Here is a 19,139-nt window from a genome sequence, read left to right as displayed (position 1 = left end):
GCGCTGCGCTTAACCCAAGCAGTGGAACATAAAAGAAATGAAACTGGGACCTGCAGCCAGAACTTGCACTTCACACAGTCAGTTGAGGACCTTTAAAATTTGTCATCAGCGACCCCGATATAATGAAAAGACATTCTTCACGACTTCTGTAATGGGCCTTTCAACCTAGTGCTCTGCCATTGATTCTGCGAGCAGAGCCAACGCCTGTGAATCCATCTTTATTTAAAAGATTGAGAAGATCTCTCCTCCTCCCACCCCTTGCTTTTCATTTCAGCAGGTATGTGAAAAATAAGGAGGAGAGAGGAAGAAGAGGAGACGCAAAGATTACAGAGCGAGAGAGAGAGAGAGAGAGAGAGAGAAATTAAAGGTGCCAGGTGAAACGCTCCTAATACACCCAGGAGACACATCCTTCAGCTGCCTCCATTACTTTACAAAGCGCTGAACTGCGTACATTACCAGTAATAACTCAAAGAGCTGAAATGATAACAGGGTTGTTGCCAAATATGTTATAATAAACAAAGGCAGGAAGCTTGACTGAGCACAGTCAAAGTTCTTAACAGACCAGTCAGCTCACTCGGCAGCTATCTTTGCAGCCAGCCATCCAGCCATGTGAGGCCAGCCTCCCATCTCTATGAATGGAGAGAGACCAACATACTGAAAACTGAAGATCATAAATTACCATTTTAATCACAGTAAAGCAGCCTGATTATGAAAAAAAATACATTGCAAATGTTCTTTTTTTGACTATATATTGTATATTGCGATATTAAACAAAACAGGGCCCGTGACGTTATCAGCCCCGCCCCCACCTACGTGCTACCCTGCGTCCAAACCAATCAAGAACTGAGTCAGCACATAGCACTCTAAACCTCAGGAAAACAGCAAAACAGTAGTAATCAGGCACTTAAATGGCTTTTTAAAAGGTAAAAAATTTAAAGCGGGATTCTGCTGTAACTGGAAATATCTGCGCAAAACTGTGCTGGACTGAGGTGCACAGCTTTCAACACGTGTGTTTACAAGCACGCACCCAACCATTGGAAATGGAGGCCATGTGGTTACCTCGTGTTTACTCCTGCACCCCCAAGCCCTCACGCTTCTCAGGCAGCAAGCAGCCTGTCACTTCCACAGACACAGAGACAGCGCTGTGTATCTACTTCTTGTGTCAAGAATCAAAACACTGCAATATGATGATATGTCTGATTTATTTGTCTTAAATCCTGCGATGTGACTTTTGCGCATGTGCACATCGCAATGACAATGCTTAAACAATATATATTGCGCAGCCCTAAAACAAGGTTTTGATGAAATGACTGATAAAAGAAAAACAACATGAAAGATGCAGATGGTGTCTTCGTTAAGAACATCTCAGGCTCAGTGCACCTCTCAGCATTTGACTGCATTACAGTCAATGCTCCCATTGGAACATAATAACTGTGTGGGGCCAGGCTACACTTTAACACACACTCATACCGTATAGATGATGGCTGCTGCTGCTTATTATTATGGCTTGGGTAGAATTGTACACCCACACACACACACACACACACCTACACACACACACAGATGCATCTCAGAGGGGTCATAAAAATAAAAAAAGGATAAATGAAGATGGGCCAGAGCAGATAGATCAATAGCGATAATCCTCCGCATTGCTGCACGGTCACTCAGACATATCGGATATGACTGGTGTTCAATAGAGAAACCTATGGAGAACCTGAAGTGACATGGTAAATTTTCTTCAGGTATAATCGATATGGTGCAATTTTTTTAGGGGAAAAAGTGGTGAGCACCAGATACTATATGGCCCAGTGAACACTGTTTTTTCTTATAAGTATCAAGTTCTGACCATTTAGTAGCTAGTGTTCACCGTTTAGTATCAAATGGTCAGATAAATCACCGCTGTTGAAATATCCGATGCTCACCAGATCACATACAGTAGTATCTTGTGCTCACCACATAGTATCTGGTACTCAGTACATAGGATCTGATGCTCACCATATCACATACAGTAGTATCTGGTGCTCACCACATCATATATAATAGTATCTGGTGCTCACCACATAGTGTCTTGTACTTACTACATAGTATATGATGCTCTCCACACAGTAGTATCTAGTGCTCACTACATAGTATCTGAAACTCACTACATCACAGAGCATCTAGTGCTCACTACATAGTATCTGAAACTCACTACAGCACATAGTATCTGGTGCTCATCATATCACATATCATCATATCACTCACAATTTAGTATCTCAAGCTGACTGCAAAGCATCGTATCTGGGGCTCACTACATAGTATCTGGTGCTCATCATATATGCCAGATGCTATGTGATGAGGACTAGATATTATGGTGCCCATTGTTTTTTTCCTATTAGTATCTGGTGCTGACTGCTTGGGAATTAGTGCTCATCACTCCACATACTATGCAGCCCACTATTTTCTTCCCATTTCTTATCTGGTGCTTACCATTAAGTATCTGGTACTCACCACATAGTATCTGGCACTCACTACATAGTGTCTGATGCCCATCACATCACATACAGTAGTATCAGGTGCTCACCACATAGTATCTGGTGCTCAAAATATCACGTAGCACCTAGTGCTCACCACATAGTGTCTAGAATTCACCACATCACATAGTATCTCCAGCTCACAATTTAGTATCTCAAGCTGACTACAAAACATGGTATATAGTGCTCACTACGCAGTATATAGTGCTCACCACATCTCATCTGGCATTGCTATATAATGTGATGAGCACCAGATATTATGTGGCTAATTGTTTTCTTTCTATTACTATCTGGTGCTCACTGCTTGGTGCCTCATGCCCACTACTTCCTATTTTCTTCCTATAGGTATCCGGTGCTCACCATTTAGTAAAGTTAAAAAAAACAACACCTTGTCCCTTCAGTGGACACACACTTTTATGGGAATGAGTCAGTAGATGATTACAACATTACCTTAACGTTGATCTTGATGGGTAGAGGAATGCCTTCTTTGAGCTCTTTGGTTTTCTCGTTAAAATCTTTACAAAATGCGCCGATTGGGATTCCTCTCTGGAATAACAAACAGACAGGACAGAAAAGACAGAGGGTTATGGATTGAAGATGGAAAAAGAAAAAACAATAAACACTGGAGAAATCTGGATCGCTCCATATTTCTCAGCCCACCACTCACGGTGGCATTCTTCTGATGAATACCAAAGACCATTTATAGAAGGGCTGCATGGCGAGTGTCAATCATTCAATAACTCATTGGTGCACTGTGAGTGCCTGAGCATGCTTGGCTGCTCGAGCTAGCATGAGAGTAAAGGACTGGAGGAGAGCCCATTTAGCAAAGGGTTTGTGTGTAGATGTGTGTGTGTGTGTATATATGTGTATGTGTGTGTGGGTGGTGAGAATATGGCAGTCATCATGCCTGTGAGACTTGTGATAAATGAGATGGCCATTCTTGGCCCCTGCCAGAACAGCCAGAAGAGAAAGAGAGAGAGAGCTTAATGTACAGCTGACGTTAAGTCAACACTGGGTGCCATTTCTCCAGCTTTCCTTCAACACAACCCGAATGCCTTCGCAGTGGCTGGAATTCTCAGGCAGCTACTAATCAGTAATCTAATTACAGCAGGGAGAGAGCTACACTGACCTTTTGCTGGCGAACCTTCCTGAAGGCACCATGTCAACCGAGACCCGCATTTCATTCTGCTGCTGTGAAGAGGGATTTGCCTTGAAGCTAGGTTCTGAATTTCTACAGCTTATCATGACTGCGGCATGCTGTCACTTGGCCCAGACGCTCAATTTAGTGGCTGGGTCAGTAATTTGATGCAAAAAAAAGAAATCCCAGAATAAGGCTAAATACTAACAATTCTTTAAGGGTCGGTCTCCCAACCTCAGTCCTGGAGAGAGAGAAGGTTTGGGGCTAGCAATATAAAATCACCTACATTTATCACAAATTTCTGAATCATATATTCTTCTGGAAGGATGTAGTGATGCGAAGATCCATTTTTCAGCTTTGAACTGATTCCGATATAAAACTGATATAAAACTGCCGATACCGATACAAATACCGATACAAGGGCTCTTTTCATGTATTATTGGTACTATGATTAAGGTTACATAATGAGGCTAAAAGAGACCACACAGCTCTTTGAAGAGTATCCACAAGTGCATTTAATGTAAATGCATTCCAAAGTAACACATTTTATAAATGTAATACCCTTTACATACAAAATATTTGATTAATTATTTTTAAAAAAAGTTCAATATTAAATATTTTAAATATTAGATACAGGGCTCTAGACTAATATTTTTGCACTGGTTGTGCAAGAGACTTTTATTTTGACATGTAGGGTAGTGAATTAGCTGCAATGGCTGATGGCTAACCGGCGACGCTAACTGTGTTTCCGAGCCAAATTAATCACTGTATTTTTGGTAACAGATTGATTTCTTAGAGCTGGTTAGAGTGGGTAGGATCTGTGGTTCGTTATTCAATGTGGATTATGGATATAGTTCACTTTAGTTTGTTAATTATGTATAGTTAGTTAGAATTGGATTGGTCCCATCTCTAGAAGGATGTCACGTTTTTCTAGTCAATTACAGTCATAAAAGGTTCAAAAAGAGTTCCAAAAGTGAGGTGGGAATAATGCAACTGGCTAAATAATTCCAAATCCACTTTAAAATCTATATACAACACTAGTAACCAATGTTAGCATTTAATAATAATGCAAGTACCTGTGAAGGCTTATTGGAGGAAAACTCACTGCTCAGTTGTACATCCTGATAATTATGCATATTCTCTGTTCTCTATAATTCCAAACAGCACTAATTCCATCCTTACCTTGCCTAAATTTCTTGTTTGACCAAATACTGACGGGTGTTTGTGTAAAAGGGAAGCCCTTTCCTGTCACCCACCACAGATCAAATGCCCACAGTTGCTGCTGTTGCTTTTATTATTTCTCAACATTTTGTTCTTATTATTTGTTTAACGATTACATCCATATCATTATAATCACTTTATACAAACTTTTTTCGATATATCAATAAAAGTAGACTGACCAGAGGAGGATTGGGTCACCTGTAAGCTTTGTTTCCCCCAAAGGTTTTTTTCCTGTAGCTCACTGGGTGTTTTATGTTTTATTTAATATCTGTCCTGCTACCAGACATCAGTTGTAAATAAGCGCTATAAAAATTTATTTGGTTTGATTTGACACAAGCAGATCTTCCTGCCTAAAATGTTTAGAGCTCTATCTGTTCAGAAAAGGCAGGGGATCCATCTGACCCAATCAGATTCCAAGATCAGATTCCACAAATCCCTGCCATCAGAAGTTCTGCCATAACAAATTCTGTTTGGGAACTGATAAAGTTTGCTTTTTCACTATGGAGGCCTTGAGGTAAACACTTCAGTCCTGCTTTAGCTGTGAAGCGAAACACTGCCCCAACTGCTGGTGTGACAATCTGGGGAGTTTCTTTGATTTTACCAATTTGAAAATCTCTGGAATATAAAGCAAGAGGAAGATGGATGATCACAAGCCATGAAACCAAATTGAACTGCTTGATTTTTTGCACCAGGAGTAAAGGCATAAATTTATCTAAAAGCAGTGTGTAAGACTGGTGGAGGAGAACATGCCAAGATGCATGAAAACTGTGTTTTAAAACCAGGATTATTTCACTAAATATTGATTTCTGAACTCTTAAAACTTCATGAATATGAACTTGTTTTCTTTGCATTACTTGAGGTCTAAAAGCTCAGCATCTTTTTTTGTTATTACCGCTGTTTCTCATTGTCTGCAAATAAATGCTCTTAATGACAATATTTTTATTTTCGGAATTTGGGAGAAAAGTTGTCCAAAGTTTATAGAATAAAACAACATGTTCATTTTACTCAAACATAAACCTATAAATAGCAAAATCAGAGAAACTGATTCAGAAACTGAAGCGCTCTCTTAATTTTTTCCAGAGCTGTATATAAATTGTATAAAATCAGATGGAACACACTGTTAGCTGCAACACAGTATAAAAAGGTAACTAGCTCTTCTATTGTACCATACACTGTTTTGTCCAAACCACATAGTGGTGTGTATCTAACCGTGACTTTCCTGCACCATTACGTCCCTATTATGCACTGCAGTATATGCACCTGTCATATTGAATAATCTGGGTTACTCAAACACACTTATAAAAGTCTGTCAGTACAGTAAAACCCTTTTCACTGCTCTAAAATGCTTGATTCAACACATCAGGCAATTATCAAGCCCAATTATTCACAACCTGAAACAAGGTTACCAAGGCAGAGAAAACAACACTTCACATTTACGTAACGGTGCGTTGCCTGTGAGTATCTGTTCTTGTCGAACACTCAGTACAGAAGCACAGACACTGTAAGGTGAATAGAATTAATGATGTACTGTACGCTGGCAAAATACGAAACCATGCTTCAAAAAATTTAACATTTAAAAAAAAAACATCTCTAAAAGATTGTGTCACAACAAAGACAGTGAATAAACACTTGTTATGACACTCAAAGAGAACTTAATGGAAGACAAAATTACATTTATATTACATTAATTACACTGTGTTATTAAACAACACATAGCAAGTCAAATGGCCCAATTTTCTCACCAAATCTGAGTTTTTTATAAAGGTGGACCTATATCTGACATCCATCTGAACAGAAACAATGCTAAGGTTTTGGTTTCATCTTAGCATCACAGATAACTAGAATCAAGAATACATTCAAGCTCACTGTAAATAGGACATATTATTTAGGCAAACCCCATTCTTTAATTTGTGACCCATGGTATATTTTACCTTTTTTTATATTTATTGTTTTCCACTCGCTCCTGTAGCTTAGTTCAGCCACTTTATTAGAAACATCAGTTCAAATACAGTATTTGTGAGGTCTGATTCCTTGTTATTTAATCACTGAAACACTCACTCAATGCTGTTGTCCTTTTTTCCTTCTCATCACTGCATCGTTTCTCTTTCCGTGACTTCAAAAACCGCATTCATTACGATCTGACTGTACATTACAATAGACTCCGATACACTACCACAAACCTGAAATGTTTTAGATATGTATAGGATTTTAAAACCACATATATAAGTGGACCAAATCAGAAAAAGGCCTGTTCACACGTGCATTTTGTATCAGGATAGTAGCTAGATACACTTTGGAAAGATTTCTGTTTACACTTGTCATTAAATTGTGGATGAGATCCATCTCTGATCACCTCCAAACGTGGTATGAGTGATCTGATTTTAATCCATTCTTAATGCTTCATTCATGGGCATGTTTACACCTGGATTTTCATGCAGACCAGTAAAATTTTACTGGTCGTGTTCTTATCACCAATATACATGTTGATGCCAGGTGTAAAAAGGCCCAGAGATAACACTTATGTATCACATCATATACGACAGAAAAGATAAGAATGGGTTACTTTTTTCCTGCTGGGTGAACATTTTTCACCTGTAAGTCCTGCCCAGATTTGGCACCAAGGTTCATGCATTTGTTACAATGTATACTGTATAAATGAAGGTTAATCTACAGTTACAGTAGATACAGAAATCAGCAAAGTAAGCTTCTGAATCTACAGTGATGCGTGATGTACCTGCACACCAAGAGGAGTCAGATTCTTTTTCTTCTTCTATTGTTTAAAAGCTGATGATAGCCTGCCTCAACTTCCTGTAATTGGTCTAAAAGACAGAATCAACTAGAACAGTGCTTTTACACTGCAAACCTCGTACAGGACCATGGTTTAGTTGATTCCGACTGAAACCATGTCTTTTGTTTGAACCAAATTTTGGTCCTTCGGTCCAGATCGTGGCTCACAGCACCATTTACATCTGCTATTTTGATTCAAATTAAAATGAAAAGTCTGAAATTCTGGATCAAACAAGGCAGATGTGAAAGCATCCTTAGTTAGATTAGACATTTCGTTACTTTTCAGTACTATTGTTGCTGTTTCTGTGTCAACACTCACATTCACATACAAATAAAAATGCTTCTGGTCTGGGAGAGTCAAATACTTTTGGGGCCATGCACTGCATAATCTTCCTGACGGCAGATGGCATTACCGTTAGGCTGGCATGTTGCATTTAAATTAAAAAAGAAAAAAGGAAAAGTAAGGCAACTGGCTCTAATGAAACGAGAGAAACAAAAGTCCCAGGACGCAGAGTCCCGAGTGACTCGCTTATTAATAGTAACCTCATATCTACCTGGCCTCTACTTAGCTGAGTAAACAAGAAGTGGGGGTCTTAATTAAATATGGATTACATAGGAGTTAATACGAGTTAGTGGTTACTGGGAGAATTTCATCAAAGCAAAGCTAGCCCTCCAGCACTTGGGTTACAGCACTGCTGCTGCTGCTGCTGCTACTGCAGCTACAGAAACCCCCCCACTTCGCTTTGTACCATCACCACTTTCAGAGCAGAAACACAGCGATTAGAAGGGAGTTCTAACAAGGAGACACAGTGTGCGCTAGACGGGAGATAGCAAGCAGATACATAACGAAATAAGAGAGAGAGAAAGACAGAGAGAGAAAGAAAGAAAGCAAGAAAACAAGGAAGAGAGAGAGAGACAGACTGTGTTCCACAGTGGGGGAGAGAGTGGCAGCTGTAATGAGAGGTGATGGAAGTATATTGGGACTACAGACGCACAAAGACATTCAAAGAGTGCCAAGCAATGCTCGCAACAATAGGCAGAGCACAAGTGGAAGGTAGCGTTCTTTGTCTAGATGTTTCATTATCATAAGTGAGGCCGTTAGAAGACTGGAAAATTGTCTCCGAGCGAGAAGAAGAGCCTTTTTAAAGGCGAGTGCTTTAGTATGCTCTCCAAAACGAAGCCCTGGTTCACAGAGAATGCCACGCGCTTAACACAAGGGGCAAGAGCATTCACTTTGATGTGCCGCCCAAATTGACAGTCCGGCCTGCTAAAGCCCAGAGATCTAATCATCCAGAAGTCAAGCAGTCCAATTAAATCCTTTCTTTTCCCTGCGGTGACTGATAAAAGAGGAGTACCAGGGAACAAAATGGTAGCTGTACATCACCACAACGGTGGCATTCGGCCTCCCCTGGACAGGATGACTCATTCAGTGCTTCAGAGAGGTATTGAAGTTCCTTATCACGCCAATGTATCTTTTAATGCAGCCTTTATGATGAGGTGTCTAAAGTAAAAAAAAGAACTTTAACCGCATATGATATTAAATAGCTTAGCTATTACGCTGAAATTCCAAAAGTCATGGGATAGCAGTATGTGTTCCTTGGTAGGGAAGATTTGGGAAGATTTGGAAACATCTACACCTGAATAATTAACAAATTGTGAGGTGTTCAGTATATTTTTAGTATATGTGTAAGTGAGGTTCAGCACTGGCCAGCATGCTCATGGCAAGGCGGCAACATGGCGCCTTGGTACCGTTTTGTGTCTTGGCATCCAGTAAATTGCCACTGCTGCCAAAACAATACTAATGTTAGAGTAGTCACTGTACTGTACTGTACTATATCAAAGCCCACCAGATACTACACCAGATATTAACCTGGTTTGCGATAGGGTCCATAGTGTTGGGATATTAGCAATTTAGTCCCGACATACTGATTCCCAAACAGTCAAGTGGTTAGGATACATTATAAAAAGCCATTTGGGTATAACTGTCTGTACAAACTAGCAGATATCACATTTACATTTAATGCAGGAGACTCCACATACACACATATATATATATACATATATATAGCGAAAGCTGACTGTTGACTGTTGTCAGAGTTTTAATCAGTCAGCCCCTGTATTTCCCGCCGCCAAGATCAAAGCACACCAGATATTTACCTAAACACACCTTACTTCCAGACCACCACACCAGACCATCAGTGTAGATTTATTCCTAAACTCCGAAACAATTTTAGTAACGTGGTTGCAAAGCATGAAAATAGACTGTTAACAGGGTGTAAAATAGCAACGAGCAACGCAACACACCTTGTGCAGGGTGTACGATAGGGTCCATAGTGTTAGGATCTTAGCAATTTAGTCCCGACACACTGATTTCCATACGGTCTAGTGGTTAGGATACCTTATAAAAAGCCAATATTACCAATAATGGCGACTGACTGCATCTGGCTATAATTGTCTGTACGAACTTGCAGATATCACATCCACATTTAATGCAGGAGACTCCACACACATATCCTGTATGCAGTAGGTATTTAGCCTTCATTGGACACTGTAACAAAACACAGCACTAGTTCCTGTCCCAAGACATTTATCATGTCAATGTAAAAAAGCTTCAAAGAAATCTGTGAAACGTTCACTGAAATCCTTTCATGTTCTGTAACTTTATATTCTCCATTCTACCTCATAACACATCATAAAATACCTCTGAATTAGGCTCATATTTCATATCTTCATAATCACAGCATAGCAATTGCATCATTCTGCACATTCTGCTCCACACTCATGCCCATTTAAGTCTGTCTGGACCAATAAGATCTGCCCCATGAGTGCTTGATGTCCTGAATATGGATATAAAATAGCAGTTAAATGAGATTGAGCTAAATCAAGAAGAGCTTTATAGTTAATAAAGAGGATGTTAAAATCAACAAGGAACTTTATGAGAAAGCAATGAAGCATCATAGAGACAGAATTAATGCGCTCTGTCCCGCAGGTGCTGGGAAAAAAGATCCTGCGGCTGAATTTTGAAGACACTGAAGAGCAGAGAGAGAGAGAGAGAGTATGGACTGGCAAGAAATCGCACTGCATTAATCTCACAGTGACAAATCACTCTGTCTGCATCACTTTAGGAGAGCAGATACCTCTCCACCAAGCTTTTTGAAAACAATCCAAACCTGTTACAGAATACCAACCTTCAGAAGATAAAATGTAATTGAACCCTTATGTCCGGGAGCAGATTCAGAGCCACAGTTTAAAATAAGAAAGAACTGAGTCACAGTTCTGTGCTAACACAATAAAGAGCCAAAACATTATGACCTGCCTAACAGGGATCCACAGAAAGAAAAACACTTAGCCAAAGCCAAACAAAAGAAAACATCTGGCAGAAGATAGAAAAACATTACTTCATTTGGAATTTCCTAAATTTGCTCTGTCTTGCTTCTCAAAGGAAAGGCAATTACAAAGCTACATTTTCTATTTATTCAACACTGATCATTTTTCATAAATGTTTTCATCCACCATGTTGGCGATCCTGATACCCAAGTCTGCACAGTAGAGTCCAGGGGAGGGAGAAAGACTGTGGAGAGACAGCCTACTTATTTGTATAACCCCACCCCTGAGGGCTGCCTCGAGGTCACAGGCTGCAGAGCGGAGCTGACGGTCTGTTATTGGTCCTGCCCATAACCAGCCCTTTCACAATAACCACACCTTTTTTTGAATAAAGCTGAATAACGTTTTAAAAAACTAATTCTGTGAGGATATAAAAAAGACAATATAAGAAGAGTTTACACTAGCTGTTGCATTTAAATAATGGAGGTAGAATTACAGTATATTGGAAAAAAAAAACGTGATTGAAAGTTGTCTGTTTTGCCATTGAAACCTATGGGGATGGCTGGAGTTTCTACTATATATATACACAATTACAAACTTTACAGAGGACTTTACTAGGCTGGAACTGTTCAAATGCGATTGAGATCAGCTGGACAAAAACAAGTATGTATTGCTGCTGGTCTTTCTGGCAGAAATGAAGAACAATGCTAACTATTTTTCTGAGCTGGATTACTCACTGAGTTGATGACAGGCTAAAGTGCCAATGTAAGCTCAGTCTTCACATGGATCTGTAAATATACAAAAAGGCCTTCTGTCTGCTGATAACTTTAGGCTCACTCTGATATTATTTTGGTTCCGTTTTGTGTCTTGGCATCCAGTAAATTACCACTGCTGCCAAAACAATATTAATGTTAGAGTAGTTACTGTACTATGATCTTAAATAAATTAGATATTGTTCAATAAATTTTCAGTCATTCAGCTGAACACCAAAAAAGTTTTTTTTTGCATTTCTGGCCATATATTTTGCAGTAGTCAAATATTTGGTGCATCCTTACTGCCTAATATGTTATGCATCCTGCTCAACACACCTGACTTCCTGAAACCTGGACTACACCAGACCTCAGAAGATGCTCTGAAGTCTTTTTAAAGAGCTTTTGTAACTTGAAGCACCACTGAATTAATATTAATTAATAATCAAAGTGGGTGTATGTATAGTTTTGACCCTGTATGTATAATTTTGTAAAAAATAAAAATAATTGAAAGCCTATTATTTGGAACCATGCCATTTTTGGTGCATGATGAGTGCATGCAAACGTCTTACCACAACTGAATATTTATCAACTGGACTTGGGGAAAATATGAAGCTGTGCATAATTTTAGGGTTGTTTATACAGAACACAACTTTCAAAGCCAGCTGGAAAGCTTCCAGTTTTGGAGTCCTTCAGTGCTTCTGGATATCTTCAGTCAACATGGGCCTGTTTTCTGAAACTGTTTATTTACTTCTTAATGAAGCGTCAGTGTCTTCAACGCTTTGTAAATCTGTAATAAATTATTAAACTAACAAAGAAACAAACAGAAAATGGGAAGTGTGGAAAAAACTGGCTCAAATTATTTATAACTACTGGCCATGGCTGAAATTCTAATAACACAGTGTCCTGTTCCACCCATTCTCTCCAGCTCTCATTCTCCTCACTAACATCGCTGGCCTTTCAGCTTCAGTAATTCTTTATAACGAGATGAAGCTCTCGGGTGGGTGAGAGATGTGTGTGGAGATGGGCTGGAAAAGTAATGGAGGTCAGTTTGGAATATCCTGCATTGTGTGAGTATATGGTCGAGGGCTAACTTACTAAGCTCCATTTAATAAAAATTTTAGAGCTATGTCCCAATTGTGTACTACACACTATTACTATAAGGTACATAATATATTCTAATATGAATAGTGAGGGTTTGGCACATTTGTTCACAAAAAATATTAACATGCAGCAAGCGAATAAGCATAACTTCAAGTTCTCCAGCTGCTGCACTTGCATCATTACCCATTATATTTTTATAAAATTATTCCAGACATACACTTAAAAATGATGAGCTTTTTTATTTTACAAAATTGAAAACCATCATCAATCCAAGCTGAACTGCTTGCTTTTTTGCACCTAGAGTGGCATAAAGTTATCCAAAAGCAGTGTGCAAGACTGGTGGAGGAGAACATGCCAAGATGTATAAAAACTGTGATTAAAAACCAGGATTATTCCACCAAATATTGATTTCTGAACTCTTAAAACTTTATGAATCTGAACTTGTTTTCTTTGTATTATTTAGGGTCTGAAAGCTCTGCATATTTTTTGTTATTTCAGACATTTCTCATTTTCTGCAAATAAATGCTCTTAAATGACAATATTTATTTGGGGAATTTGGGAGAAATGTTGTCTGTAGTTTATAGAATAAAACAATGTTAATTTTACTCAAACATATACCTATAAACAGCACAATCAGAGAAACTGAATCAGAAACTGAAGTGTTCTCTGAATTTTGTCCAGAGCTGTATGTAGCTCCTCCCTTTCCACTTCATATTACATTGTGGGATCATAGTCTCCGAACTTCACTCCAAAACCAACCAGTTTAACTCTGTAATGTAACTTTTTTAACATACAACACTTAGAAATTCATATTTAAAAAGTAGTGTTCATAATCAATATACAATTGGGACACACTGTATGTGTGCAGTATTTATATCTACACAGTATGTACATGATTAAGCCTGTCACAATAACAAGACCATTAAAAGCCACTGACATAAAATAATAGAAGAGCATAACAAAACAATGATATCCTTTTAAGTAAACAAATAATTAATTAAATCATAGATTGGGAAATAAATACTTTTTTCTTCACCTATGTAGTATTTTATTGGTCATGGCACGACTGACTAAAATACGTGAACAAACATACACATAAACACAGTAGCCCATATCACTATTATAAAATATTATTGAGGTAATGACTGTACAGTCAGTCAATAATGACCTTCAGTTTTCGCTGACACTGATCTAGTCCATTGTTATTATTGCATATATGTTTATGTATGTATTAACTACACCAATATTTCAGCTAGTCCTCCTCTGACAAATTTATCAATAACGGTGTCTCCATACACACAGAGTAAACTGCAGTAGATGTAAATAGTAAATAGTTTGACGATGGAAAAAAAACGTCAAACTATTTTTAATACTAAAATTTTAAATAAAATACATATACTGCATCACTACTCTATTATTTTATCCTCATTACATCAGTAGCATAAATCGAACAATATCTAAAAATGACAATAATATAATTTCATAGGGCAATATATCATAAACAAAACAGTCATCATGACAGGCCTATATGTTTGTTGCAAGTATGTATATATATTAGGCCTGTCACAATAATTACCTTATTGACTTACCTTAAAATATATGGATGTGACCACAATATTGCCCATTGTGTTTACTTAGTGAATAGAGGCTATTAATATGAATGAGCTGGTGTGTTGATTAAAATCAGTAGATTTATTTTATATGCATATTAATATATAATATAATAATATAATATAATATATATTTAGTATATATATGGATATATATTAGTAATATATATTTGAATATTAGTAATTAGTAAGTTTGTTGCTCTGTAATAGTAATAATGTGTAAATGTATCAATATGCTACTAAATTATATTTACACAATATATTATAATAAAAATAAAGCACAGCTTGTCTTTAGAAGAAAAAAAATACTGCTATTAGAATAGGACTCTCTGGAGCAGATAATCATGACACCCTTACCAATAAAACAAGCATGAACTAGAAGAGTACAGCGTTTTACTGTGGAATTCTTTGAAATGACTGTTCTTCATCTAGTAATTTTAGGATAAGATGAAGAACTGTAGATGGGATGAAGTGGGGTGATGATCATCAAACATCTTGACCTCATTGCTCACTAGCTCTTGTCAAACACTTATAGCAATGCTTCAAAATCTAGAAGGAAGCTTTCTCTAGACAGTTACTCCAACAAAAGCAGTACAGACGATTTTTAATCCTTTAATTTTTAAAAGAAACAATGAATAAGCAGGTGTCCCAATACTTTTGTCCATATAAGGTAAACTCTATACATCGTATACATTGTATATATATATATATATATATATATATATATATATATATATATATATATATATATATATATATATCGTGACACAGAAATATCATGATATTAAAAATCCATATCGTGATAATAGGGTTGTTCTGTCTTAAAAAAAGGCGCACCGTATTATAAGACGCACTATCAAAGAACGCCTATTTTCTGCTATTTTTCCATACATAGGGCGCATCGCATTATAAGGCGCGTTAAGTGACACTAGAAAGGGTGCCTATATCAAAGTGAACAGGGGTGGCGCCATGTTTCCCTTCCCCCACCGGGGGTGGTCGCTTGCCGGTGGAGCGTCTCAGTATATATAAATCTAGCTCTTTCAAAGTCAAACGAGTGCTGGATATTAATCTACACAGATTCCTCTCCTGAAAACTGTTTATTTGGGTGAGTAACGTGCTTCAGTTTATTTACAGTAAGCTTAGATTTCCAGATGTCCACTAAGGCTTGCTGCACCAGCGTTAGCATAGCTATCCGCTAGCACGCTAGCTAGTCACCTAAACTAGTAAAGTTAACCCAAACTTAAACGACAGCGTTACACTGAGTAATCCTGCGTGTTCTGGTAAGACAGTGAGATATTAGCTAGCGATTCGTCCCCCGTAGCTTGTTTTAACACTGTAAACAAGCAGATTACAGGCTGATAAAACTCACCTCTGAGAGAGTTAGCGCTTAGCATCTAGCTAATGCTAGCCAGGCAAAGCAGCACAGACTTACAGGCCGATAACTCACCTCTGAACGGTGAACGCTTAGCGATTAGCATCTAACTCTAATAATACTGCTCCAGCAGTATTAAAAGTGCTAAATTTAGAAAATACTGATCTCTGAACAGTGAAAAAGCTAGCTAGCTAAGCGGTTAGCATCTAGCTAATGCTATTGCTGCTCCAGCCTCGGAGCGGCACGGCTCTGCACGGAGTGTGTGTTTACTGCTCCTTACACCTGACGGGTAAAATTTAGATAATACTGATCTCTGAACAGTGAATAAGCTAGCTAATGCTATTTGCTGCTCCAGCCTCGGAGCTGCAGGGCTCTGGACTCTGTATAGCACTGAAACTCTGTATAACGCTGCACGGAGTGTGTGTTTACTGCTCCTTACAACCTGACGAGTAAAATTTAGATAATACTGATCTCAGTGAATAAGCTAGCTAGCTTAGCGGTTAGCATCTAGCTAATGCTATTGCTGCTCAGCCTCGGAGCTGCACGGCTCTGGACTCTGTATAGCACTGAAACTCTCTATAACGCTACACGGAGTGTGTGTTTACTGCTCCTTACAACCTGACGAGTAAAATCCATACAAAAGGCGCACCGTATTATAAGACGCACTGTCAATTTTTGTGAAAATTAAAAGTTTTTAAGTGCGCCTTATAGTCCGAAAAATACGGTAGTCTATTATTTACTTTGAAGCTTTAGGTGTATTTATTGTATAATTGTTTTAGTGCAGTTTATATGCATGCACTAAATACTCTGCAATATTTTTTGCTGCATTATATTATTTTGCCACATTATGATTATTCTGTTATACTGTTCTACTATATTCCCGAAATTAATTAATTATTTTAGCTTTCCTATATCGCCAAGTATATCGTTATCGCAAAAATACCCTGAAATATCGTGATATTATATTAGAGCCATATCGCCCACCCCTACTATACAGCTGTAAGCAAAGGTTTGGGCATCCCTGGTCAAATGTCATAAGTTGTTGTTGAATGTCTATGTCTATTTAAATCTCATTCTCTACAGTCACACTCACTTCTGCACATTTTATTTTATTTTTTTATTTATTATTTTTTCTAACATATGTTAATTATTTTTTTAGTTATCAGACAAGCAGCACAAACAGAACAGATTAGGAGAATTAAGGATTAAGAATGCAGAATTAGTGCTCGCAGGCAGGACAACAAAAATCCCTGCAGAGAAAAACAACCAACGCAGCTCCAAAAACAAAGCTAAAAGCAGCTTTAAACAGGGGATACTGATGTGATTTATTAGGTAAAGCACGGACTCAGTACCCAGGAATCCTCCAGGGGGTACACATGGCCTAGCTTTTATAAGGTTGGTGAAGGGTTGCCAAGTTTTATGTCATTTTTCAACAGAACCTTGTAAAGTTTTTTTTCCAGTTTAAGAAGCGACAGAACTTCTGTTCAGTATAGAGAATAGATGTCTGACGGCTGTGTTTGTTTACAGCATTGTAATATTAATTTACATCTTGAAATAGTTATATAACTCGCCACTATAACAGTGAAACTGTGCCTAAAAAAAAGGAGTGTTTTACCCTGGTTTGCCAAAAACAGCCAAAATTAGGTCAGGTTTCACAATACAGCTCACGAAAACAGAAAAAGCCCTAAATAGAGAGTGCCAAAAATCAGATAATTTGACATACCTAAATAAAATATCTCCCAATGAAGCAGTAAAAATCTCACAGTATATTACAATACAGACATCCCACCTCTCCCGTGACTACTGTGATTCTCCTGCACACTGAAAGTAGCTCACAGATACAAGCAACTCGTATACAATTCCCTGAAAATAAAAGCGAGACAGAGCAAACATGTGACACAGAGCACTCTAATCACTCTTCTTGTGCTTAGACCAATCAGTATGCTCTGTGGGGAGGATCTACATTCTGATTGGTCTGTCTTTGTGTTCACTAGATAGGGTTCCTACACTTTTTAACCAAAATATTTCCATGATTTTTTCACAACTTTTCCACGCCTTCAAGGCAAATTTTTATGAACATATGATTTTCAAAACATCAGAAATAGGCAATAAAATAAAAAATCAAGTAAAACTATAATCAAAATCGATTTTAATACTCCTAAAATAGATCTGACACACAATATTTCATTATAAAATGTTTTTAAAATAGATTTTCTCCATCGATAAACTGAAATCCAAAGATTTGTAGACCAAATTTCTATGACTTTTCCAAAACTTTCTGGGTATTTTTTATTTTTCCAAAACTTATTCAGGCCTGGAAATTGCTATTTTCAGATTCCATGACTTTTCCAGGTTTTTATGACCATACGAACCCTGACTACACCTACCTGTAAAGTTTTTGAAATGTTGCAGGGTGGAATGTCTGAGGACAAAAATTCCATGCTACGTTCCTCATCTCCTTCACCAAAACAATACTCAAATCGTCCTCCCAAGCCCATAAAATATAGATGACACAAGAAAAGATTTAGAAAAGAAGTTGAAATATTAGACAAAAAAAAAAAAAAAAACATATCAGAACCCAAAAAAATCCCACTGGGACTAATTAGGTACTAGGTAATATTGTTGCAAATATCAGTATAGGTTTTGGCATGATTTCAATTTATTGTATAATATTTAAAAGGAGAGAAACCTGGCATTGACATAATCTCTCCCAGTTTCATAATACCAAATCCAGAGTTGGATGGAACCAGCTAACACAGAGGCATTAAAAAGAAGGTGACGGGTAAGGAGAGAGTTCTCATGAGTTCTCATTCTCAAGTCAAAAAATGTATGTTAATCTATAACAAAAAGACCTCTGCACTTTTAAAGCATGATTCATGTTTATTTGCCCAATTATTTATATACACTTTTGGCCAAACAAAAGGTCATACCCTGGATTTAAATAATCAATGGGAGCTACCTATTTACCTATTGCTTAATTATGTTTCAGCTTTAGCAGCTTATTTAACCCTAACCGATACAGTGAGTAGCTTCTCATTTGTTAAACAACCATGTGGAAAGACACCCTGTGGTTTCAGAAGGGTTAAAGCATTGTGCCCCAAATTAGAATTGAAAATGCCGGATTTAGTGTGTTTTTGCTGTTTACACAGCACACAAACACCACATCTGTGTCACATATGATTGTAAAAGATTGGACTTGGGCCACATTTACAGGCTGTGTGAACACAGAATAAATGCATAAATAAAATATGTATTTCTTATTATACAAGTCTTTTATGGATCATGGATAAAGGTTTTAAAACATTTTCTTTCTCAACTAAA

The 19,139-nt window shown here is 37.7% G+C and overlaps 1 protein-coding gene across 1 annotated transcript in view; it reads right to left on the bottom strand.

Annotated features, from left to right (window-relative positions):
- Positions 1-19,139, bottom strand: part of mrpl11 (mitochondrial ribosomal protein L11) — an 82,588-nt gene that overhangs the window by 16,785 nt on the left and 46,664 nt on the right. Inside the window, exon 3 of the mRNA XM_022684225.2 lies at positions 2,964-3,059. Coding sequence (XP_022539946.2) covers positions 2,964-3,059 — 96 coding nt within the window. The remainder of the gene's footprint in view (positions 1-2,963; positions 3,060-19,139) is intronic.

The sequence above is a fragment of the Astyanax mexicanus genome, chromosome 10, assembly GCF_023375975.1.
Source record: "Astyanax mexicanus isolate ESR-SI-001 chromosome 10, AstMex3_surface, whole genome shotgun sequence".
NCBI classification, from domain to species: domain Eukaryota; kingdom Metazoa; phylum Chordata; class Actinopteri; order Characiformes; family Acestrorhamphidae; genus Astyanax; species Astyanax mexicanus.
The sequence above is the reverse complement of the archived record's forward strand: the minus strand, read 5'-3'. Positions and strand labels throughout refer to the sequence as shown.